General features: G+C 36.5%; 1 protein-coding gene across 2 annotated transcripts in view; it reads right to left on the bottom strand.

Annotated features, from left to right (window-relative positions):
• Positions 1-26,783, bottom strand: part of SLC30A7 (solute carrier family 30 member 7) — an 83,513-nt gene that overhangs the window by 31,494 nt on the left and 25,236 nt on the right. For both annotated transcript variants that reach the window (XR_007135602.1, XM_047785173.1), the window contains exons 6-8: positions 22,560-22,703; positions 18,830-18,880; positions 15,406-15,541 (exon numbers count right to left, since the gene is read on the bottom strand). Coding sequence is in view for 1 of the 2 variants with exons in the window: in XM_047785173.1 (XP_047641129.1) it covers positions 15,406-15,541; positions 18,830-18,880; positions 22,560-22,703 (331 nt within the window). In the remaining variant the exon portion in view is untranslated. The remainder of the gene's footprint in view (positions 1-15,405; positions 15,542-18,829; positions 18,881-22,559; positions 22,704-26,783) is intronic.

The raw sequence follows: 26,783 nt of genomic DNA on the forward strand, positions 1-26,783 counted from the left end.
CCGCGTCTGCGACCTACACCACAGCTCATGGCAACGCCAGATCCTTAACCCACTGAGCAAGGCCAGGGATCGAACCCTCAACCTCATGGTTCCTAGTCAGATTCATTAACCACTGGGCCACGACGGGAACTCCTATACCACACTTTTTTCATCCATTCATCTATCGATGGACATCTGGGTTACTTCTACCTCTTGTGAATAATGAAGTGAACTGTGAATAATGCTGCAATGCCCATGGATATACAAATCTCTCCTCGTGATCCTGCTCTGACTTCTTTCAGATATGTACTCAGAAGTGGAATTACCACATCACACGTATTTTTAATTTTCTGAGGCACATCCATACTATTTTCAATAAAGGCTGCACCATTTTACATTCCCAGCAACGGTGCACAAAAGTTCCAAATTCTCCATATCGCTGCCAACACTTATTATCGATTCTTTTTTTATTTTATTTGGCTTTTTAGGGCTGCACTGCAGCATATGGAGGTTCCCAGGCCAGGGGTCAAATTGGAGCTACAGCTGTGGGCCTACACCACAGCCACAGCAATGTGGGATCTGAACCGTGTCTGTGACCTACACCACAGCTCATGGCAATGCAGGATTCTTAACCCACTGAGCGAGGTCAGGGAGCGAACCTGCATCCTCATGGATTCTAGTCGGATTACCCACTGAGCCACGACGGGAACTCCCTGTCTATTCTTTTGATAGTGGACACCCTGATGGGTGTAAGGTGAAGTCTTGCCATTTTTGATTTACACTTCCCTAGTGATTAGCAATACTGAGCATCTTCTCACATGCTTATTGGCCAGTTGTATACCTTCTTTGGAGAAATGTCTATTAGAATTCTGTGCCTATGCTTAAATTGGGTTATTTGGATTTGTCGTTATTGAGTTGTACACCTTCCTTATATATTCTGAACATCAACCTCTTACAAGATATTTGATTTCCAGTTATTTGCTCCGACTCCATAGGTTGCCTTTTAACTCTGTTGGTTTTTTTCTTTTGATGATCAGAAGGTTCCTAAGTTGGTAAAGTCCCATTTGTCTATTTTTTATTTTGCTGCTTATCTTTTTTGATTCATATCCAAGAAATCATTCCCCACCCCAACATCCTGAAACGTTTTTCCTATGTGTTTGTCTAAAAGTTTAATAGTTTTAGATGATACATGCAAGGCCCTTAATGCGTTTTGAATTAATTTTTTTTGTATGCAGGGTAAGGTAAGGGTCCATTTTCATTTTTTTTTTTTTTTGCATGTGGATATCCAGTTTTCCAAAAACCACTTGCCGAAGAAACTGCATTTTCCTCATTGTGTACCTAGGCCCCTTTGTCAAAAATTATTTGGCTCCACACACACAAATGTTTGTTTCTGGGCGCTCTGTTCAGTTCCACTGGTTTATAGATTTATCTTTATGACAGAACCATACCACCTCAATTACGGTTGCTTTGCAGTATGTTTTGAAATTAGGGAGTGTGAGGCCTTCAACTTTGCTCTCCTTTTTTAAGACTGTTTTGGCTACTCGTGGTCCCTCCATATTCCATACAAGTTTTAGGATTTTTTTCTACTACCTCAAAAAAAAAAAAAAAATTCCATTGGAATTTTGATAGGGATTGCATTGAATCTGTAGATCACTTTAGGCACCATACACATTTTAACAGTATTTAAGTCTTCTGATCTGTGACCATGAAATGTCTTTCCAGTCAGTGATATTTCCTTTGATTTCTTTTAGCAGTGTTTTATAGTTTTCAATGTACATGTCTTTTATCTCCTTGGTGGAATTTATTCCTAAATATTTTATCTTTTTTGATGCTATGGTTAATGGGATTGTTTTTAAAATATCCTTTCATGATTGGTTATTATTAGTGTATAGGAATATGAGTTTTAAGTGTTGATTTTGTATTCTGCAACTTTGCCAAATTATTTTATTAGTTCTAACGGGTTTTACTCCCCCCCACCCCCGGTGGAATCTTTAGGGTTTTCTAAATATAATATAATATATATGTAAACTGGGATAATTGTAATTCTTCTTTTCTGATTTATGTGCCTTTTATTTTTCTCCTGTCTAATTGCTCTGCCCAGAACTTTCAGTACTATGGCAAACGGTAGAGTTGATCTTTTCAAAAAACAAATTCCAGGTTTTATTGATTTTTTTTTCTATTTCTATTCTCTATTTCATTTATTTCTGCTCCAAATTTTACTTCTTTCCCTCACTGATTTTAGTCTGTTCTTCTCTTTCTAGTTCTTTGGGTTGTAAGGTTGGGTTGTCGACCTCTTTTTTTTTTTTAAATATACACATTTATTACTATGAACTTCCCTTTTCACACTGCTTTTGTTGAATCCCATACATCTTGGAATGCTACATTTTTGTTTTCATTTGTCTCCAGACATTTTCTAAATTCTTTTGTGATTTCTCCTTCTTCTTCTTCTTTTTTTTTTTTTTTTTGGCTTTTTAAGACTGTGCTTGTAGCATATGGAAGCTCCCAGGCTACGGGTCGAATCGGAGCTACAGCCACCACCGGCCTACACCACAGCCCCAGCAATGCTGAATCCAAGCCACATTTGCAATCGACACCACAGCTCACAGCAACACCAGATCCCCAACCCACTGAGTGAGGCCAGGGATCGAACCCACATCTTCATAGATACTAGTGGGGTTCATAATCCATTGAACCACAATGGGAACTCCTGATCCACTGGTTGTTAAAGAGCATGTTGCTTAATTTCCACATAGTTTGGATTTTCATATTTTCCTTCTGCTTTTGACTTTAGCTTCATTCTATTGTGGTCGAAAAAAAATATTTTGTATACTTTAAACTTCTAAATTTTCTTAGGGTCTCTTTTGTGACATAAAATGTTATCTTTCTGGGAGAATGTTCCATGTGTACTTGAGAAGAATATATGTTCAGCTGTTGTTGGCTTAGGCCCAATGGGTCTATGGTGTTAAAATCTCTTTTTTTTTTACTGAGCCTCCAATGATTGATTGGTTTCTTTGTTGCTCTAAGGTAGAATATTGAAGTCTCCTACTATTACTGTGTTGCTGTCTCTTTCTCTCTTCCTTTCATGTCAAAGTTTGCTTCATACATTTGGGTGCTCTCATGTTAGCAGAATATATATTTATGGTTGTTACACCTTCCTGGTGAACTGGCCCTTTTATCTTTATATAATGTTCTTCTTTGTGACAGTTTTTATCTTCAAGTCTATCTTGGCTGGTGGAAGTACTATACATCACTGCTATATTCAGGTTGTTTGTATGAAGTATCTTTTCCACTTGTTCACTCTTGGTCTATGTGAGTCCTTAAAGTGAATCTCTTACAGGCAGCGTAAAGATAAATCTTAGTTTTTATAAATCCATTCAGCCAGTCTATGTCTTTGAATTGGTAAGTTTAATCCCTTTACATATAAAGTAATTACAGGTATGGAAGGACTTACTATTGCCATTTTGTTTAGTTTTCTGTCTATCCTGTAGCTTTTTGTCTCTTTTCCCCTCTTTCCCTCTCTTGCTGTCTTTGTGTTTTATTGATTTTTTTGGTAATGATATATTTTGATTCCTTTCTTACTTCCCTCTGTGTATATGCTATAGAGATTTCCTTTATGGTTACCATTGCATATGACAAGCCAATTGTTTGTTTGTTTGTTTTTTGCTGCCTTCAAAATTCTCACTTTACGTATAACTTTTGACATTTTGACTATGATGTATCTCAGTGTGGGTTTCTTTAAATTTATCCTAGCTGAAGTTATTTAAGTTTTCCAAAAGTGTAAATCTACTTTTCTTCTCAGATTTGGGGAAGTTTGGGCCAATGTTTCCTTAAATAGCTGCTCTGCCCATTTCTCTCTTTCTTTACTTTCTGGGACTCCTAACATGCATACATATGTTGCTCTGCTTGTTCACAAATCCCTCAGCCTCTCCTTATTTTTCTTCTTCTTTTTTTTTTTTGCTCCTCTGCCTCAAAAATTTTAAGTCTTGCTCCAAGTCCACTGATTATTTTGCCTGGTCAAATCTGCTGTTGAGTCCCTCCCATGAAACTTTCAATTCAGTTTTTGTTCTTCCTTTGTCTAGCTTTTCTCCATAGTTTCTCTCTTTTTGATGATATTCCCATTTTGCTCACGCACTATTTTCCTAATTTTGTTTAGTGTCTATCTGTGCTTTCTTTTAATTAATTGGGTATCCTTATGATGGTAATTTTGAATTCTTTGCCTGGTAATTCACATATCCCCCTTTTTTAGGTCTGGTTTCTGGATATCTAATTGTTTCCATGGTTGGCTGTTTCTTTGTATGTCTTATTTTTTGTTGTTGGGATTTCAGTATCTGAGGAATCAGCCAACTCTCCAGACTCTGTGGTTTGGTTTTAAGCAGGGAGAACTTTCTCTACATGGCCTGGCTGATGATTTGGGAGACCTCTGAAGTCTTTTCTGGACACGTGCCCCCTCTGAGCTTGTGCATGCAATTTCCTATTAGAAAAATTTGCAGGGCTTCTACTCGGGAGCTCCTCCTGGTGTCTATCTGCAATATTGCTGTCCTCTGGAGCTGTAGTAAATCATAGTCCTTGGGTTCCACCTAGTGTCTGTCTGTGGTACTGCAGACTTTAATGCACAACTGATGACTGTTCTCAAGGATGCCCAAACAGCACTCTTCCCTGTCAGTACTTGAATACAAGCAAGACAAATCTCTCAGCTACAAGCCTTCCCCTACCCGCCACAACAGCTCACTTTAAGGTATGTTAAACTCCTTTCCCTCCCCAGGAAGAAGATGGGAGTTGGGGGTTTCCTCTCAAATAGTCAACCAGGTGCAGGCTTGGGGGGAAGTTGCAGTGGCTATAATGAGAGAAAGTCAGTGTCATGAATTTCCTACCAGGCTTCCATGTGGTTGGCTTCCCATTAGCCTGGTTTCTGGACTTCCCACAGAGGTGTTTGGTCAGTTTGTTGTGTTAAATCTCTATCTGCATGGAAGAAAGAGCGTCTAGGGCTTCTTATTCTTGCCATCTTGCTGATGCGACCTCCCCACCTCCCTTTATTCTTTTTGTAGGGCTGCACAGAATTCCCTTATGGATGTATATTTGTGTTATTTCCAATCTTTGGCTCAAACAAATAAAGCCACAAAGAATGGCCTTAAAATATATCTTTATATATTTTTACCAATTTAGGATACATTCCTAGAAGCGGAATTACTTAATCAAAGGTAAATACACATTTACTTACTAGATGTTTGTTGAAGTTCTCTCCACAGAGACAGTACCATTCCCATTTCTATCAGCAATGTATGAGAGTACTTAATTTACCTTTAGCCTTGCAAAACAATTATGCAAATTTTTGGATATTTATCCATCTGATTGGTGAGAAGCCATCTTACAATATAGCTTTAACTTGCATTTCTTTCTTTCTTTCTTTCTTTCTTTCTTTCTTCTTTCTTCTTTCTTTCTTTTTTTTTTTTTTTTTTTTTTGTCTTTTTGCTATTTCTTGGGCCACTCCCGCGGCATATGGAGGTTCCCAGGCTAGGGGTTGAATCGGAGCTGTAGCCACACCAGAGCCACAGCAACGCGGGATCCGAGCCGCGTCTGGCAAACCTACACCACAGCTCACGGCAATGCCGGATCCTTAACCCACTGAGCAAGGGCAGGGACCGAACCCGCAACCTCATGTTTCCTAGTCAGATTCGTTAACCACTGCACCATGCCAGAAACTCCCTGCATTTCTTTTTTTGACTTATTTCTTTTCCTCTGAACTAAATGAACTTATGCTTCTGCCCATTTTTTTCTATTAGGCTTTTAATTTTTTAAATTTACTTTTCATTTTTGAGATCTTTCTACACTAGGAAGGTTAGCCCTTTATGATATAAGCAGCAACTATTTATCCCAGTTTATTATGTTTTTTGACTTCTCTTATGGTGCTCTTTTCTCTATGCCAAAGTTCTTTTTTTTTAATGTAACTTAATTCATCAATCTTTTCTCTCACTGATTCAAGGTTTTGAACCATACCTGTTCCCATAATAGGCCCATGTTGTAAAAATAATTCAGGCATGCTTTCTCCTAGTATTCTCCTATTTGTTAGTTCATGTTTTACTTTTAGAGCTCTAATCCATTTGGAATTTATCCAGGTATATAGTATGAAGTACAGTTCCAAATTCACTTCTCCACATGTTTATCCAGTTATTAGAAAGCACGTCTTGCCCCCACTGGTTCAAAATGCTGCCTTTATACCTATACAATTTCTATTTGCATATAAATCTATTTCTGGAATTTCCAATCTGCTCCATTAGTATTTGCTTTTTCAGGGATATCATTATTTCAATTATAAAGGCTTTGTAGTTTTTAATCTTCTTTTTCCTTATCTTTAAAATTTACTTTTATTATCCCCTCTCTAAAAACAAAACAAAACAAAACAACAACAAAAAAAACCTGTTGGTATTTTTATTAACATAGTTTTAAATATATAAATGAGACAGCATGTTTGTAATGTTGATTCTTCAGAAACATGATAATTGACAAAAATGCCTCCTTTCAAGCCTACTTTTGTGTTAGAAGTGTTTAAATTTTTCCTCCTATAAGTTTTACACATTTCATCTCTAGATTGTCTTTATTATTGCTACTGAAAAGATGTCGTCTTTTTAAACTGTATCATTCAACTAGATTAAACCTATTATAAAGGGTACCAATTTTGTACATTAATTTTGTATTTGTAACTTTACTAAATTATCTGTTTGTCATAGTTTTTCCACTAATTCTTAGGGGGATTAAAGAAACACAATAATATATTTTACAAGTTTTAAGCCTTAAATACTTTTTCTTATCTAATGTAACCGGTTTATGATCACTAATACATTTTTCACAGAACTTGAACAAAATATTTTAAAGTTTGTTTGGAAGCACAAAAGACCCAGAATAGCCAAAGACATCCTGAAAAAGAAAAACGGAGCTGGAGGAATCAGGCTCCCAGACTTCAGACTATACTACAAAGCAGCAATCATCCAAACCACATGGTACTGGCACAAAGAAATAGAGATCAGTGGAACAGGATAGAAAGCCCAGAATTAAACCCACACACCTACAGCCAACTCATCTATGATAAAGGAGGCAAGACTATACAGTGGAGAAAGGACAGCTTGTTCAATAAGTGGTGCTGGGAAAACTGGACAGCCACATGGAAAAGAATGAAATTAGAACACTCCCTAACACCATATACAAAAATAAACTCCAAATGGATTAAAGACCTAGATACAAGACCAGACACTATCAAACTCTTAGAGGAAAACATAGGCCAAACACTCTATGACATAAACGACAGCAACATCTTCTCAGATCCACCTATCAGAGTATTGACAATAAAAAGAAAAATAAACAAATGGGACCTAATCAAACTTAAAAGTTCTTGCACAGCAAAGGAAATCCTAAACAAAATGAAAAGACAACCCCCAGAATGGGAGAAAATCTTTGCAAGTGAATCAGCTGACAAGGGATTCATCTCCAAAATTTATAAACACCTTCTGCAGCTCCATACCAAAAAAACAAACAACCCCATCAAAAAATGGGCAGAAGATCTAAACAGACAGTTCCCCAAAGACATACAGATGGCCAAAGAACACATGAAAAGATGTTCAACATCACTCATTATTAGAGAAATGCAAATCAAAACCACTATAAGATACCACCGCACACCAGCCAGAATGGCCATCATCCAAAAGTCTACAAACAATAAGTGCTGGAAAGGGTGTGGAGAAAAAGGAACCATATTACATTGTTGGTGGGATTGTAAATTAGTGCAACCACTGTGGAAAACAGGATGGAGATTCCTCAGAAAACTAAAAATAGAACTACCATTTGATCCAGCAATCCCACTCCTGGGCATCTATCCAGAGAAAACCACGATTTGCAAAGACATATGTACTCCGATGTTCATTGCAGCGCTATTTGCAGTAGCCAAGACATGGAAACAACCTAAATGTCCATCGACAGAGGAGTGGATCAAGAAGATGTTGTACATATACACAATGAAATATTACTCAGCCATTAAAAGGAATGAAATACTGGCATTTTTAGCAACATGGATGGACCTGGAAATTATCATGCTAAGTGAAGTCAGCCATACAATGAGACACCAACATCAAATGCTTTCACTGACATGTGGAATCTGAAAAAAGGACAGACTGAACTTCTTTGCAAAACAGATGCTGACTCACAGACATTGAAAAACTATGGTCTCCGGAGGAGACAGTTTGGGGGGTGGGGGGATGTGCTTGGGTTGTGAGATGGAAATCCTGTGAAATCAAATTGTTATGATCATTACACAACTACAGATGCGATAAATTCATTTGAGTAATGAAAAAAAGAAAGAAATACAATAATATATTTTATATAAAAGAAAAATCTCTTCTTTCCAAGTTTTAAGCCTTAAATACTTTTTCTTATCTAATGTAACTGGCTTATGATCACTAATATATTACCACACTTGCTGTGTTCCTTCTAATATTTCTAAGACTGTCTGCCAGCCCTTTCTTAACTAGGGATCCTCTTCTGAACCCTGAACACACAAAATGATCTGAGTGATTATTTCTCAATTCCCCTTCGTACAACCAGTACTTTCCTAGATGCACAGGTGAGAAGTTAATAATTACACACAACTGCATGCCTGAGGGCATTAGGGTATTCTCTCCCAGGATGCTGGTTGAGAAAAGCTGTTAGACTAAACAGTACTGATAAATGCTCTTACTAAAGATGACAGTTTTACATATGATTAAAAAATACAATTACTATGCAATAATACTCCCATATGTTTAGTCTTAACAATACGGATACAAACACCTTAGGAATCTGTTAAAATCTTGGGAAATTGTTTACCTTTATCTTAGTCTCCAAAAGTATAGTTCGTAAATTATAACCACTCGAAAGGTAAAACCACAAAGGAAACTGTTAGGCAACACCCAAAACCATTTTTGAACAAAAAAAACCCCATAATTTCTCATATTTATACCTATTTGAAGACATGGTAGCTTCTTACTTGTTAAAACAATGTTTAACTTAATATAGGCTACAAATAATTATCCATTTAACCACAAAGTCAACAAGACTTATCAAAGTTAGTATCTGATCCAATTCCTGAATTCATGAACAATGACAGTCACCTATGATCTAGAATATCAAGTTTATAATTTTGTTTCATCACTGCATATTCTTTCCATTTCATACCTCAATTTATGCCCATTATCTGGCATTTATAAAGCCTGTACCTTAGTTTGCTTCTAAAAAAAAGTGGGCTATTTTTTTCTTCCATATGATAAGAAATAAACATATTATTTGAAAAACTTTGCCCCTAACAAAAAGACAGTTTCTTAAAAAAAAAAAAAACAAAAAAAACAAAAAAAACCAAAAAACCTTTTCTTTGTATTTACAAATGATTACAGTGAAGGGTACAGAGCACCATAACACCATAAGAATATAACTTATGAGTTGAAGAAAACTGATTTAAAAAAAAAAAAAAAAAACCTCCAGCAAGGTTTCAGAAATGCCACACCAGTAACAAAGCTTATTTCTGCATCCTGTTTATATATTTCTTCCCATCATGCACAGGTACCTTTTATAAGTGAATCAAAAATCTATGTAACTTTTAAATCACAGTACAAAGTTACAAGTAATTGTTCAGATTTCTGTACTCTTAAGTTATCAATCCACTTTCCATTCCAATTCAACTTACTAATGGGGAAAAGAGGAGCAAAATTACATTGAAATCTGCTGTATTTTCAGATGATAAAAAATTATACTCTCACTATTATACTCAATATCCTGCTTTTCATTAGGAAACAAAATTCATCATGCTACAACCCAGTTTCATACAGAAGTTGATATCACCCTTTGCCTGTGTTAGAAAACAAGAGCGGAAAAAAAAAGTCTTTTTCTAGGAAATTATTGCCACTTGAAAGTGATAATGCAACACTGGGCAGCCAAGAAGGGCTAGAGCTCTATTGCCATGGCACGTTCTCAACTGAGGAACATTTAGATCTAGAGAATGTTTATGTCTCTTGTTTGAGTGAATTGCAAATATATATAAAAAGCAATGGTAGGAGTTCCCTTCGTGGCGCAGTGGTTAACGAATCTGACTAGGAACCATGAGGTTGCGGGTTCGGTCCCTGCCCTTGCTCAGTGGGTTAACCGTCCGGCGTTGCCGTGAGCTGTGGTGAAGGTTGCAGACGCGGCTCGGATCCCGCGTTGCTGTGGCTCTGGCGTAGGCTGGTGGCTACAGCTCCGATTCGACCCCTAGCCTGGGAACCTCCATATGCCATGGGAGCTGCCCAAGAAATAGCAACAACAACAACAACAACAACAACAACAACAACAAAGACAAAAGACAAAAAAAAAAGGCAATGGTAAAGAAAATTACTTCTCTATACTCCATTTTGTTGAGTGCTTGAAAGTTTTCATATATTTCCTAAAATCAGCTTTGGCTAATTAGGCAAACTCTTAACCAATTTTATAAGCATCTCAAAGTCATCTCCTGACAAGTATTTCATTATAATGTGAACATTTAAGTAAAATTAAATTTGCTTTCTTAACAAAAAACAGACAACTGGAATATCTTTATTTTGTACTTTGGCGCTACCTTGCTTTTTTACTGCCTTCCACTTAAGAAAATATGCTTTTTGTAAAGGCAAAGTCAGACTTGTTGATTTACCTCAGAAATACATGAGATACGGATCCTTTCCAATAATGACTCACTCTCCTGTGTGGCCCTGTATCATCTTGTCATGTATAGACCTGCATTAAGACCGAGCTACCTGATAAATCATCCCCAAACTTTACTGACTTAAAACAATAACTGTACCATTATCGTTCATGGAGAACCTGTGAAGGCTCCACTACCGACCAAGCTGAATAATCAGCACATGTAGTAGAAACTCAATAATGGGGAAAAAAAAAAAAGACTGTAAAGAAACACCGTTAAAGTAATAATGTAACCTCTGGGTGTTGAGATCCTAACTGATCTTACTTCTTTACACTTTTCATCATTTCCCAAGTTTTCTATAGTGACTATATATTTATTATTAGAAAAAGCTAAAAAAATCTTTTCTTACTCAGAATATAAATTTGTAGACATAATACAGATAAAAATGCTATATATGGAAATTATATATATATATATATATATATATATATGAAAAGAGGCTCGGAAGAGAAAATTTCAAATGCATAAAAATTTTAACATGGTTCTCTTGGCTGGTAGGACCACGTGTAATTTTTTCCCTTGTCCTTTTTCATACTTTACCAAGTTTCTTCATCAATGTAACTCTTTCCATAATTTTCAAAAACGTTTAGGTCTGCAATTTTCATTAAAGCCTTAGCCTCTCCTCTGAAGAGCCACAGCATGTTCATGGCCTGCATGAGAACGGGCTGCCCCGAGGACACCCCCCACAGTATTTCCCCCCCACACACTCCCTGTACACTGGGACCTGCGGTGAGGTCAGGTCCTCCCGCCTCATCACTACCACTGTTCCTCCCACTTCCTCCCAGCGCGGCTCCTTTAAGACCCACGATGCCAGATCATTCCACTCTCTCCCTGTCCTGTCCTAACTACCGGCAATGCAGTTCTTGATGGCCCCCTTGAGTCGCCAAAGACTTTAGCGACAGGCTTATTCTCTCTCGTCCTCTCTCTTTCTCATTACTCTTCATTTAAATACCCATGTGGACAATCCACCCGACATGTGGCCTCTATGTGATGACCTTTTCCTGGCTCCACCCCTGTGATCAGACACTGGACCTAAAGATCTCAATTTCAAGCCTCTCACAAGCTGCCTGCGTCTAGATGTCTTCCCCCAATCCTTCTACCCTAACACTTCTCCCAGAACGCCATCCAGTCCACTAACCTCATCACTTTTCTTTTTCAGAGTCTATTTTCACCTCTAAATCTTAGTTTCCCACGACTGTCGTGCCTGACTTGCTCCCTGCTCATGCTGTCTGTACTCACCTAACAAGGCCCCAAACCTTTTAAATCCAGGGCTCTGCCTGTTCTATACCTTTTACCAAGTAGCTGAACAAGACGAGGAAAATAAACTCACACCTGTACCGGTTGTTTTCACTTTAACTTCATGACCACAAACCTCAAAGTGAACCCTCAGTGTTGCCAGCGGTCACGCCACTCCCCGCTATAGCAAGAGGCCTTGAAAAGGAGCTGACTACAGTTAGCTCCATTTCTCCCCCTCCCATTTTCTATTTTTTTAATTAAAAAATTTTCATTGACGCATCATTGATTACAATGTTACGTTCATTTCTGCTGTACAGCAAAGGGATTCAGTTTTACACGTACCTTGGCCATTCTTTTTCAGACTCTCTTCCCATATAGGTCATTGCAGAACATTAAGTAGTGTCCTGCACTCTACAGTGGGTCCCCGTTGACCATCCAGTCCATATAGAATAGGGGGCATATTTCTCTCTTGAAGCTACTGTGATCAGGCTTTCATTCTCATCACTTCATCATCCTTCTGGGCATCTTATCTAAGTCACCAATTACTGGCCCAACAGCATTTACTGGGGTTGATTATTCCTTCCTGTTTGAAACACTTTCTTTATGGGGCTCCTAAAACAAGGCCTGCTTGTCTTTCCTCCCCCTCACTGGCCACTCCACTTTACTCTCCTCTGCCGGGATTGCTTCTTACGCCCCACGTCCCCTAAGACTCAGGCTAGGGGACTCTCTAGATAGATGGACTCTCTTTATCAATCAGTCCTCATTCTCTCGGCAAACTCATCCAATCTCACGGCGTTAAACGCCACACAGAGCTGAGAACACCTAAATTCATATCTTTCATCCCAACCCCTTCCCTTGTCACCTAATCTCAAGTGGCATCTCAGTCACTATCCTATCTATCTTAACCCTCTGCACAATAACAGAGGCTTGATAGCTGAGCGGTTTATTGCTTAATTTGTTTGTGTCTCTCTCCTACTCTAACGTAAGATCAAACCAGTGAGTACCTTGTCCTTTTGGCACCCTGGTGAAAAGATCTACTTGATAAATATTTGTTGAAAATGATTGGTGTAGTTTTTGCTTTTGTTTTTCTTTTCCTTTTTAAGGCAAAACTCATGGCATATGGAAGTTCCCAGGCTGGGGGTTGAATTGGAGCTGCAGGTGCCCGGCTATGCCACAGTCACAGTCACAGCTAGTTAGGAGCTGCATCCGTGAACCCACACTGCGGCTTGAGGCAATGCCAGATTCTTAACCCACTGAGGGAGGCCAGGGATTGAACCCACATTCTCATGGACACTATGTCAGGTTCTTAGACACTATGTCAGGTTCTTAACCCACTGAGCCACATTGGGAACTCCTGATGTGTGTAGTTTTTAATGTGATATGTTTCAGTAAAAAAAGTTCTCTTGTTCTCTGTGTGTGTGCATCTTTATTTATTTTTATTTTTTATTATTTTGTTTATTGTTCATTCATTCATTCACTCTTTGTAGACCACATGAGTGGGAATAGAACTAAGTAAGAATTCCTGATTTGGAATTAGAGGAAGTAGTTCTCTGAGGCTGAAAAAATATGAATTCATTTTAATTCAAACACAAAATTTACCAACTTTTGGCCTGGCAGAGTTACCTGCTGATTTTACAACAACTGAAGAACAGTTTTGCCTCACGAAGCTTAAGGGACACCATAAGACAGGCTCTTTCAAATAGAGTAAGTAAATGCCAGGAGACGACTAGCAGAGGGTGCTATAGGTATACTTAACTCAGGCAAAGAGGTGAAGAATCAGAAAATTCTTCCTCAGGGAAGTGCCATTTAAACTGAAACCTGATCTCAAGGATGAGCGGTTGTGATCTATGCACTTGCGGAGGTCAAGGGGAAGGGAGAAGGACAGTTGGTGGAAGAGGAGTTTATTTTGGAGAGGAAACATGAGCAAAGCCCAGAATCCAGAGAGTTCAAAACATAGTTTTGGGGAACTGGAAGTTACTTACTGTAGCTGGAGAGCAGACTGTAAATTAAGAAGAGGTGAGAGAAAGACTGAAAGTAAGTGGCTATCAAGAGGAAACCCTAGTAAGAACTTCACACGTTATCCTGAAGGTAAGAAAGCCATGGAAGGCTTTAGAGCAAGATAATTTTTCCATGTACCTTCATCTTCATTAAAGAAAGATCACTTTGGCCACAGCGTGGAAAAGAATTTAGAGGGAGACAGAGAGTTCAACCTCTTCAAGCAACAAATCATAGGAGAATTAGATAGCTAATGACAGTGGAGACAAAACCAGAGGAAGACCTTACTCTAAGAAGTATTAGAAGCAACCAAGGATTATAACACGAAATAAAATGAACACTGAACACTGTTCATAAAGAGGCACAGATGTACGTTACCAAATCTCTCAGGGTTAAATTCATAGACTATGCGATATCTAAGGTGAATTTTCAAACAAGGATAGTAAGATTTCCGAAGATGAAGAAAAGAGATTCCGAGCTTCATAAAAGGCTTTTACATAGCAGAGTTGCTTCCTAGTACAGATAATTTAAAGAAAATTCTAAAAACAAGCTGCACATTTAATATGCATGTTCTATTTTTAAGAAAAAACTCAAAAGCCTACATTTATGACGAATTTATGATTTATAGGATTTTAATTTCATTGTAATTTATTAAGTCTGTTCTAGTCTATTCAACTACAAGCTATAAAAATCACCACCGTCTGCCCTCGAGTAGGTCTTTGTTATCATTACCAAGACAGCTTTACTAACAGTAAAATCACAGATAAATGCAACAAAGACAGTCCAACTGAGGCACAGGGACATACATAATTCAAGACCGATGATTAGTCTGCTAAAAATGAAAGTAATAATAAAATAAACTGACCTAAGTTTAAGCGATGGTAACTATCTATTAATTCAGAAGAGACTTATTGAGAATTTACACACAGCCACACTTAACACTTTTTCATACACATTAGTACTGTGACAGGCAACACAGAGCCAAAGCACTCAAGACAGATCCTTCCTCAAGAAGTTACAATCTAGATAGGGGGATGATCATGCATGTACTTCAGTAAGCAGTTTTACTAGACTTTATAAACTAAAAATAGCTCTAGGACAGATTTTAATATTCTTTTGCATTTGAGAGTGCAAAATACAGATCTCAAAGGAATAATATTAATTCTAACATTAATATAGTTTATATTTCCAGTGCTCGGCTCTGTAGATATAGTGTTGGATTCAAGAAACTTCCTAGCGATGTGAATTACGGACAAAAAAGATTAATTACTAAATATCAAAAAGAAACATCAAAACCTAGGTAAACAGAAAAAAATAGGAAGCTGAAAGGAAAAAAAGTCTAGGTAGGAATTTGTTAAAGATAAAAAAAAAAAAAGCCAACATAATAATCATTTAGATCTGTAACTTAAGAAGCATATTTATCACCTTTCATTTTTAATACTTGAAAGTAACATACCAACACTTACCTTACAACAATGAGGATGGCTATCAGAATTGAACAAATAGGATCCGCTATCATCAGACCAAAATTTTGCATCATGATGGCAGAGGCAATTACACCAATACTCCCAAGTGTATCTGCTAGAATGTGTAAAAATACACCTAGAAATAAAGCATAATGAGAATCAAAATAACATTTTCTGATCAACTGAAAATGCAAATGTATCTTAAAACTATATTCTTGATTTTATATATATAAAAAAACAAATACCAGTTTGAAAATCAGTAAGAATGCAGATTCACTGCTTAGTAAAGAAATAATAGTACCTCTGGGAATTGAAATAATTTTTTCCTTTTGAGAAAACGGCAGGGATTAAAATATTTCACTCATAAATTAAACTCGCTCTTAATGATCCTTGATATTTTGCTCTAATACAAATGAAGAAGTAGGAGTTCCCACTGTGGCACAGTGGAAACAAATCCAACTAGGAGCCATGAGGTCGTGGGTTCGATCCCTGGCCTCGCTCAGTGGGTTAATGATCCGGTGTTGCCATGAACGGTGGCGTAGGTCGCAGATGCAGCTTCGATCCCTCACTGCCGTGGCTCTGGTGTAGGCCGGCAGCTGTAGCTCTGATTGGACCCATAGCCTGGGAATCTCCATAGGCTGCGGATGTAGCCCTAAAAAGACAAAAGACAATAAATAAATAAATAAATAAGTAGAGAAATAATCGACTTCAAAATGGTTTTGTGCACATTCATCTCCGGTTAAGAGTCCAGAAGTTAATTAGTAATTTGTTCGAAGAAAACCACATTAGCCTGAAAGAGTCAGTCAAGAAAACATGGCTTATAACTACAAATATATGTATACACAGAGCCCTCTGCTGGTAATTAAAATGATTACATTTTGAGACGAGTTTCCTATGGACCACAACTAATCCTGAGATACTTATTAATTATCCTGAACATATTGTTACCTAAAGTTGCATATTAAATTCAAATCTGATATGAAAGAAAGTAGATATTTGATTATTTTAAAGTGATGTAAATATATTTTGCACTTTTAATAATTAGATATTGACTTGGTAGGATACTGATATTCTAATTGCTCAAAAACCTAGATATATTAACATTTAGTAATTGACACGACTAGAAAACCATTAAAAGAGTCAAAAAGTTTAGTAAACAATATTTTAAGAAATTAACTAAGGCAAATTATTCAATATTTAGATATTTAAGATGTAAAATTTACCATATAGCAAAGCATTGTCTCAAACTTCATGTATCACTCAAAATAGAACATTATTCAACAGCAACACCTATTCTATCTAAAAAGAAATATCTAATATGTAAAAACTATCTACTTTAGAAATACTTGGTTTTTATATTATTATTCACTGGGCAATTAAAGGTAAACCAATTATTATGTTTTAAGTATAAAACATAGATTTATTCAAACTTGAAAATACTTTCTAATAATTTTAAAATGGACTATTAAAGAGTCCTTAATTGAATCTTAATACACTTGAATTGACTTTTAATACACCCTAGGAAAATATGGTCCAATCAATCTGCTAATGTGGAATTTTATATCATGTATTAATACCAAATATAATTCATTCCTCAGTACATAATACACTCTTTCATTTGCATAAAGTATCAACCTTTATAACAATTTCTCAAAAAGCTAATGGCTCTTTTTTTTATAACAAAAATATATTATGTTAGAAGCATACTTGTAGAAAAAAATATTCCATTTCTCCATGGCATTTCAAATAGCAAAGAATTAAACAAATCAATAAGTGTCAGGACCAATTTAAATTTTAAAAATAAAACTGGAAAGAGATACACATGGAAGTGGATTGAGGGTCCCTAAGCTTCAAAACTCTCAAGTGATATTCAAACCTTTATATTCTTAATGTTTTGGTAGGATGAGAAATGAAAACAGCTCAAAACACTGAAAGGAAAAAGAAAATCCTTTGCTCTTGATTTTCCTTTGACTGGCAAGTCCCTGGCTTCTTCTTATTTGCTGACTTGAAGACTGGTTTCATTTGCAACTATCATTAACTAACCGCTGTTACTAATTAAGAAATTCACTAAGAAAATCACTAAAGAAACAAATCTAAATTAACACGTTTAACTTACATAAAAGCTGAAAGCCTTAAGGACTTGGTAGAACCTACAAAGTCTAAAAAACACATTTAAGCTTCCTGAAATAAGCTCCTCAGTATGGAGGAACACATTCACAGTGAAAAAATAAAAAGCAATAGCTATATCAAAAGATAGTGGAAAAAAATAAGTACAGTCGAAATTGGACCACAAACTGGTGAGAAAGTCAGATTGAAAAAGTTAATAAAGTTAATAAAAGCAGGGAGCTGGGAATTAGGAAACTTTGACAATGGAAACCCAGGGCCAAAGATGGGTTCACATTCCCCAAAAGAAACTACTACAGTTCATAAACAAGACTGATTTTTCCCTGGCCTGTAAAATTTTGTAATACATCATTTCATATGTAAGTGCCTGTTTAGGTGTCATTATTTGATGCCTATGGATATGAGATCTCACTTCTCATGACATTAAAAAAAAAAAAAAGAAACTTTATTTTTGAGAGTGGTTTTAGATGTACAGCAAAACTAAGTAGAAGACACAGATTTCTCTTACGGCCACTGTCCCAACTCAAGCACAGCTTTACTCATCATCCTCCACCAGAGTGGTGTGTTTGTTACAACTGACACATCATTATGACCCAAAGTCCACAGTTTACATTTGGATTCTTTCTTGGTATTATACCTTCTTTGGGTGTGGATGCATTACATTTTTAGCACTAAATTTTTCCAAAACATAAACATATATTAAATATTATTCTCGGAAGAATTATTTAGTAATCCCACAAAGGCAAACATACTACTATGGTGTTACTAGAGTTACTGACATGGGTATTTAATTATATTTAAGTAGTACAGTTTCAGAATATTTTAATCTTCTTATTGAATCTGAGAAAACAGCCCAGTGACAGTTAAAAGAATGTCTGCTAATAAACTTAATTTTAACATTTTAAACACAAACATTTTAAACACAAATATTGTTTTGGAAGTTCCTGTCATAGCTCAGGGGAAACAAATTTGACTAGCATCCATGAGGATGCAGGTTCAATCCCTGGCCTCACTCAGTGGGTTAAGGATCTGGCATTACAGTGAGCAGTGGTGTAGGTCGTGGACACAGCTTGGATCCTGTGTTGCTGTGGCTGCAGTGTTGGCTGGCAGCTACAGCTCCAATTAGACCCCTAGCCTGGGAACCTCCATATGCCATGGCTGTAGGCCTAAAAAGACCAAACAAACAAACACAACCCACAAACACCATTTTATATATTTTTCTTAAAGGAAAACTTCAGATAGACCAAAACTATGAAACCAGTTTCATAAAACTGAGAAATATACAAATTGCTTATCATACCTTGTAAAATCTGTCTACTGGGTCCTGTTGTTTCTTTTAAGGAAGGGCCATCTGTAGAGAGTTAAGTTAAATTATTTTAAAACATGTCTTCAATTCCTGATTCAATTTTTGCAATTCAGAGTACTTTTCATTCAAATGTATCGGGAAGGATGCATGACTATATAGCCACATCAGACCTACAAAATCATTTTTAAAATTTAATATGGTAATTAAATGAAGATAGACAGGAAATATCAAAATGCATCAACATTACAAAGTATTTATGAAATTATTATATTAAGAAAGGTGGTTAAAAAACACAGTAAATTAAAAACATGTCAGTCTTCTAATATTCATAACATATGTTATAGCATTTGCTACACCAATTTTACAACTGGAAAATCCAGAAAAAAAAAAAATGACTGTTTGATATTATAAGAAGACCAAGAAATGAAGCCAGGATGGCATCCAGGAAAACTGGACTATGGCAACAGTAGTTTCCCAATAGATTCCAGATGAATGTGGTCAGCTTTTCACACAGAGGAGATAAAGATATTTTTTCATTTTGCCTTTATTATGAAGAAATGAAAAATATGCAGTTTTTATACTTGAACCCTTGGAAGGTTATTAATCAACTTTAATCTCAATGGAGAAAATACAAGTGAGCCGGGTAAAGAGAGGTGTTAAAACGGCATGTGTTAAAAGGATCATCAGGAGGGCTGACGAACTTTCTGATCAGGACCAGCGGAGCCACAGTTCTTGGCTCACAGCACCAAGGAGTGGACGGACCCTTACGACTGCAGCTTTGACAGAGCACCGTAACAACGCCAGAAGGAGTACAAACGCACAAGGCTACACGATGCTTTCTGTCTGAACATGGCACTGAGGTGTGGAGAGAAAGATAGAGCTGCCTTGAAAAGCCTGCTGGTAATCAGAAGTGTAACTGTTCTAAAAATCCAGCAACACCCCAGACTTGTCTTTATATAGTTGGTTGGTCCAGATGAAGACAGTCATTAGTTTTTCTTTTCCATTACGGCTTTTTACAGGATACTGAAAACGGTTCCCTGTGCTGTACAGTGGGACCTTGCTGTTTATCTAGTTTATATATAGGAGTCTGTATCTCGTAATCCCAAACTCCCAGTTTATCCCTCCCTGACTTCCCCCCTTGGTAACTAAAAGTCTATTCTCTGTGTCTGTGAATCTGTTTCTGTTCTGCAAGTAAATTCATTTGTATCCCTTTTTAGATACCACATATAAGTGCTCGCATACGATGCTTGTTTTTCGCTGTCTGGCTAACTTCGCTTACTATGATGATCTCTAGGTCCATCCAGCTTAGTGCAAATGGTATTGTTTCATTCTTTCTGATGGATGAGCAGTATTCCATTGCGTGTATATACCATGTCTTCTTAATCTGTTCCTCTAAAGATGGACATTTAGGAGTCTTTCATGTCTTGGCTAATGTAAACGGTGCTACAGTGAACACTGGGGTGCATGTATCTTTTTGGAGTTTTCTCCAGATATATGCCCAGAAATGGGATTGCTGGATCATACGGCAACCCTATTTTTAGTTTTTTAAGGAACCTCCATACTATTTCCACAGTGGCTGTACCAATTTGCATTCCCACCAACAGTAGGAGGGCTCCCTTTAAAATCGCTGCACCCTCTCCAGCATTTGTCATTTGTACACTTTTCAGTGATGGCCATTCTGACCAGTGGTACCTCACTGCAGTTATGATTTATATTTCTCAATTAGTACTGATGTTGAGCATCTTTTCATGTGCCTATTGGCCATCTGTATGTCTTCTTTGGAGAATGTCTATTTAGGTCTTCTGTCCGTTTTTTTGTTTTTGTTTTTGTTTTAAATTTCTTCTTTTCTGCCCATTTTTTGGATTGGGTTGTTTTGGGGTTTTTTGTAATTGAGCTGTATGAATGGTTTGTATATTTTGGAAATTAAGCCCTTGTCAGTCATATTGTTTGCAAATATTTTCTCCTAGTCCACAGTCTGTCTTTTCATTTTGCTTATGGTTCCCTTTGCTATGTAAAAGCTTGTAAGTTTGATTAGGCTCCATTTGTTTATTTTTGCTTTTATTTCTATTGCTTTGGGAGACCGAGCTAAGAAACACTGACAGATCTGCCTATGTTCTCTTCCAGGAGTTTTACAGTGTCACCTTTTATATTTAGGTCTTTAAGCCATTTGGAGTTAATTTTTGTGTGTGGTGTGAGGCTGTGCTCTATCTTCACTGATTTACATGCAGCTGTCCAGCTGTCCCAACATCACTTGCTGAAGAGACAAGACAGTCATTTTTTGACATAATCATTTTGAAAGGTATATTCTTCTTTTCCACCTACCATTCTCCCTCTTGACCACAGAAGGGCTCCTTTTCACCTATCTTAAAGTTTATTTGTCCATAAACTAACAGAAAAAAGAGTTCTAATCATCTCATTAAGATACGTGTTTCAGATAAAATGCCTCTTTTTAATGATTATGTATATTATCAAAGATCAAAAAAGAACTATTTTGATTCGCTTTATACTAGGAAGTTATAATAACTCCATCCAAAAGAAATGTTTAAATGCTCTCTGTGTTCCTAAGAAATTAAAAAATTTAATTTATATTCATATTTTATTGCCAAGAAATGTAACAGATGATCAATTAAAGACATGACAAATATACTCCATTTTGTAAAATTCTGGAAAGAAGAAATCAAAATAAGACTTCAAGGAAAAACAGGATGCTATAAAATTTATAACTTTATATATTTTGAATGGGTGATAGTGTGGATTCAAATCACTAAGGTACTTAGAGTCTATTGACCATATGCAATAGAGTAATACTGAAGTTCCATTCTAAAATATAATCTATAAATTATCAGAAATTATATGCTTTGCAATTATTTAAACAAATAGTTTTTTTAAGAAATCATCCTGAAAATGTGAGGAATACAGTTTTTCAAAATTATTTTGGGAGGCATGTCAACAAAAACTTAGGAAAGGTTTTAAAGCATACCCATGTAATAGTTACAAAAATACAGCACATTTTAGAGACCGAAAAAAATTAGGCGCTTAATAGTCAATCTCTAAGGCCTCTTTCTTATGTTCAAATTGAAAGCTTTAAGATTCTGCCTATGTGGCAAGTACTGGCAATGTTTATGCATGTAATTGATTTAAAGATCAATCAAACTATATCACCTAAGCAGCTTCTGTCTATTAATCTATTCTCTAAACTATTTAAATATAATTTTAAAATAAAATGTTAAGTTGGTAAATACCTTATAACAGTACCCAATGCTATGTAAGTTATCATATCATAAAGATATATCATATATCATAAAGATTTCTAAGGGCAGATGAAGGTAAATATCAGCTGAAATCTATTAAAATTAAAATTAAAAATGTGAAAAAATAAAAAACCTCTATCATGTTTTTAGAAGCCTATATATGACACAAAAGGCCCCGCCACACTTAATTTTCATTTGCTAAAATGTAATTGTTCCTCATTCACTGACACTCATTTAAAATAGTGGTATTTTATTATCATATACTCACTGAAGAAGCTATATCCATTGCCTTAAGCCAAGCGAATTTCATTATAGGCTAAAAATAAACTAGCCCTGGGAACTAATTTGTCTGATTCACTGGAAAGGAAGCTGTCTGCAATATTTTTAACCGCCTATTTCAAGCAGGAAAATTAATCTGCGTAATTTGTTTGTTTAGAATGCTGTCCATTTGAAAGTATTTAGGCTGTACTCACCATGAGCATGAAAGTGTCCGTGTCCATGAGTGTGGTCGTGGCCATGGCCAGCACCATGTTTCAGTTCATGACCATGGCAGTGATCTCCGTGGCCATGCGCCTGCTCTAGGGCACCGTTAAAGAGGGAATGACTATGTCCGTGGCCTAAAAACAGTGTTAGAACACAACATATGTAAAAATACATTATTCAAAGGTTACAATAATACTAACACTAGTGAAAAGAACTAGCTCTAAAACCAGATTCAATTCAATATACATTTACTTTAAAAAGTGCTAAAGGAATTCCCGTCCAGGCTCAGAGTAGTGAACTCAACTAGTACCCATGAGGACGCAGGTTTGATCCCTGACCTCACTCAGTGGGTTAAGGATCCGGCCTTGCTGTGAGCTGTGGTGTAGGTCGCAGAAGCGGCTAGGATCCTGTGTTGCTGTGGCTGTGGTGGAGGCCAGTGGCTACAGCTCCGACTGGACCCCTAGCCTGGGAACCTCCATATGTGTGGGGGTGGCCCTAAAGACAAAAGATTAAAAAACTTAAAAAAAATAAATAAAAAGCGCTATAGATTCATTATAATACTGAGTTCCTAGTGTAGAGTACAGGAAGGAAATGAAAGCACAGAAGGAAGTAGTAGACTTACTGGAGATGGAAATAAGTGAGTAGTACGCAGAAATATTTAAAGAGATTAAGTAAAGTTGTTCATTCATTCAAGTAGTCTTATTTGGAACATACTATGTTGTAGTACCATTCTAGGCACTGGCGATAAAGAAGTGAACACAGACAGATATCTTGACTAAAACACTGCTAAGTACTATTATACATACTAACAAAGATAAAACAATGAATGCATTTGGTCACATTAAGGCAGAGGCAGGGAAGGGGCTCCATTTGGAAAATGATCAGTAAAATTATACTAAAGCAGGTAGAATCCTTAGGAAAAGTACCAAATGGTGCAGAAACTTTTCTCCATAGAACTAAAAACTACTAAACCATCCAAACAAACAGATAAAAAAAAAACTTCTACAAACCATTCCAAAGCACAGAAAAAGACTGGATGTTAACCTAATTCAAAAATATCACTTATATTTACGAAACTCCTAAATACCAGAAAATCAAATTCAAATCAAATTCAGCATTGAATTATACAAGAAATCATTGAATAATGAGGAGTCAACTTCCAAAATGATCAGGGGATGTTGGCGAACTAGTTCTCCTAAAGCAACAAAAATGTGGGGAACAACTAAAAAATTTCAGAATTCTAGTAATTAACCAAAACCACAAAACAAAGTGAAAATCATCTACCCAAGAAACTACCAAACCTCAGTAAGATAACAGGGTCTTGGAGTTCCCTTGCGGCACAGCAGGTTAAGGATCTGGTGTTGTCACTGAGCAGCTTGGGTTGCTGCTGTGGTGCAGGTTGAGTCCCTGGCTAGGAACCAGGGGTGCAGCCAAAAACCAAAAACCAACCCAAACAAAAACAAAAAGATAGCAGGGTCTTAATGTTTTTAACTTAGAGCTATTTCCATTCCACTTCCTGCCTCAGCTCAGTTGAAACTAGCCGAAAGCCACCAGCTTTCCAGATATTATTCCTTTTGAAGCTCTGTTAAAAGCACCATCTCCAGGAATTTCCGTTGTGGCTCAGCGGAAACAAATCTGACTAGCATCCACGAGGATGCAGGTTTGATACCTGGCCTCGCTTAGTGGCTTAAGGATCCAGCATTGCTGTGAGCTTTGGTGTAGTGGCAGACGTGCCTGGATCCTGTGTTGCTGTGGTGTATGCCCTCGGCTACAGCTCTGATTTGACCCCTAGTCTGGGAACCCCCATATGCCATGGATGCAGCCCTAAAAAGACAAAAACAAAAAACAACAACAAAAAAAACAAAACCCCACCATCTCCAGAATACATTCAAGGTTTTGTCTGAACTTGGAGTTCCCTGAAAAATATCTCTATTTTCAGTGCGGTAACTATCAGACTCAGAGCTCAGCTCTGAGAATTCAATGGCCACACATAGCAGAAAATGAATTAGCCCAAGGAAGTCGTACAACAGGGGGGAAACAAACAAACAAACAAACAAAAACAATATCAGGAACAACAAACTTTGAGAGAAGAGGGGGAAATAATCTGATACCAGAGCTGTATAAACATAAACTGGCCAGTTTTCAATAATAAGAAAAAATAAGACATGCAAAGAAAGAGGAAAGTATGCCACATATACAGGAAAAAAAACTAGCCAATAGCCTTCAGCCAATTTGAAAGGGACTCAGATTTTGGACTTGATAGACAAAAACTTTAGATCAGCTATTACAAATATGGTCAAAGAACTAAAGGAAACCATGTCTAAAAAAGAATGTATAATAAGACTCACCAAAGAGAGGAAACTAATAAAGAGACAGAAATTATAAAAAAGAACTAAACAGAAATTTTGGAGTTAAAAAATATATTGACTAAAATAAAATATCCATTTTAGAAGGGCTCAACCACAGATCGGAGCTGCAATAACAGCAAACTTGAAAATGGATCAATAGAGATTATCCACTTTGAGGAGGAGAGGAAAGAAAAGAAAATTAAGAAAAATGAACAGAGCCTCATAGACCAGTGGAAATATCAAGTATACCAAATTGAGTATAAAAGGAGTCCCAAAAAAGGGAAGAGAAAGAAAAAATTTGAAGAAATAATTGCTGGAAGCTCCCCAAATTGGATGAAAAATATTAACATACACATTCAAGAAGCTCAGGAAACCCAAGTAGAATAAACTCAAATAAAGCCATATTTGGGGACATCGCAATCAAATGGTTGAACACCAAAGAGAAATTTTTAAAGTTGTATAGCAAGATAAGATGACTTAACCATGTTCAGGGGACCTTGAATAAGAGTAAATGCTAACATCCCCACAAAAACCACAGAGACTGAAAGACGATGAGATAGCAAAATTAAAATAGGAAAAAGAATCAACCAAGAACTCCATATTCAACCAAAGTCTCCTTTAAATATGAAGTAAAAAATTAGACATTTCCACATAAACAAAAGCATTCCCTACAAATGAAACGAAAGACAATAAACAGTAACTCAAATCCACACAAAGACAATAAACAGTAACTCAAATCCACAAAAAATAAAGAGCACCAGTAAAGGTAGAGAGGATAAGTGTATTTTTTTTTATTTGTAACTTCTTTCTTCTCCTATATGTTTTAAAAGACAATTGCATTAAGCAATAATTATAAAATTGTATTGAGTGGCTTATAACATGAAAATGTGTAATTTGTCTGACAATAATAGTACAAAGATGGGAAGTGGGAATGGAGGTATATTAGAGTAAAGTTTTTGTGTGCTATGAAGTTACAAATGATCTGAACTACATTGTTTTAAGATGCTACTTATAATCCCCAGGGCAACAATTAAGAAAACAAATAAAAAATATACAGTGAAAGAAACAAGAGAATGAAAAAGATACACTAGAAAATATCTATTTAATTTAAATGACAAGAATTGAGGAACAGAGTCATGATGAGGACAGGAGATATAGATAATATATATTAAAATGGCAGGTGTAAATCCTACCTTAGTAGTAATTACAGGAAAGAAAATTATTTAAACATCCCAATCAAAAGGTAGAGATTTTCAGAATGGATGAAAAAAAAGCTCAGCTATATTCTATCTACAAGAGGTAAATGCTAGATTTAAAGGCACAAATGAGTTGCAAGTAAAAGGACAGAAAACAAAATATACCAATCCCCCGCAAGCAATAAAGAAAATGGGGGGAGGGACCTGGAATGGCTATCATAATACTATAAGCCAGAAATTATTGTGAGAGGAAAAGACTATCTTATAGTACAGGTTCAATCCCTCCAGAAGATATAATGATTATAAAAATATACACACTGAACAATGTAGCTCTAAAATACATAATGTGAAAACTGGAGTTCCTATCATGGCTCAATAGTTAACAAACCCAGCTAGTATTCATGAGGACACAGGTTTGATCCCTGGCTTTGCTCAATGGGTTAAGGATCTGGCATTGCCATGAGCTGTGTGTGATGTAGGTTGCAAGCCGTGGCTTGGATCTGGCATTGCTATGGCATAGGCACAGCAACTCTGCAGCTCTGATTAGAACCTTAGCCTGGGAACCTCCATATGCCATGGGTGTGGCCCTCAAAAGACAAAAAAATAAATAAAATAAAATAAAATATATAAGGTGAAAAGTAAAAAAAAATGGAAAAATAAACAACATTAA

The sequence above is a fragment of the Phacochoerus africanus genome, chromosome 6, assembly GCF_016906955.1.
Source record: "Phacochoerus africanus isolate WHEZ1 chromosome 6, ROS_Pafr_v1, whole genome shotgun sequence".
In the NCBI taxonomy this organism is placed as follows: domain Eukaryota; kingdom Metazoa; phylum Chordata; class Mammalia; order Artiodactyla; family Suidae; genus Phacochoerus; species Phacochoerus africanus.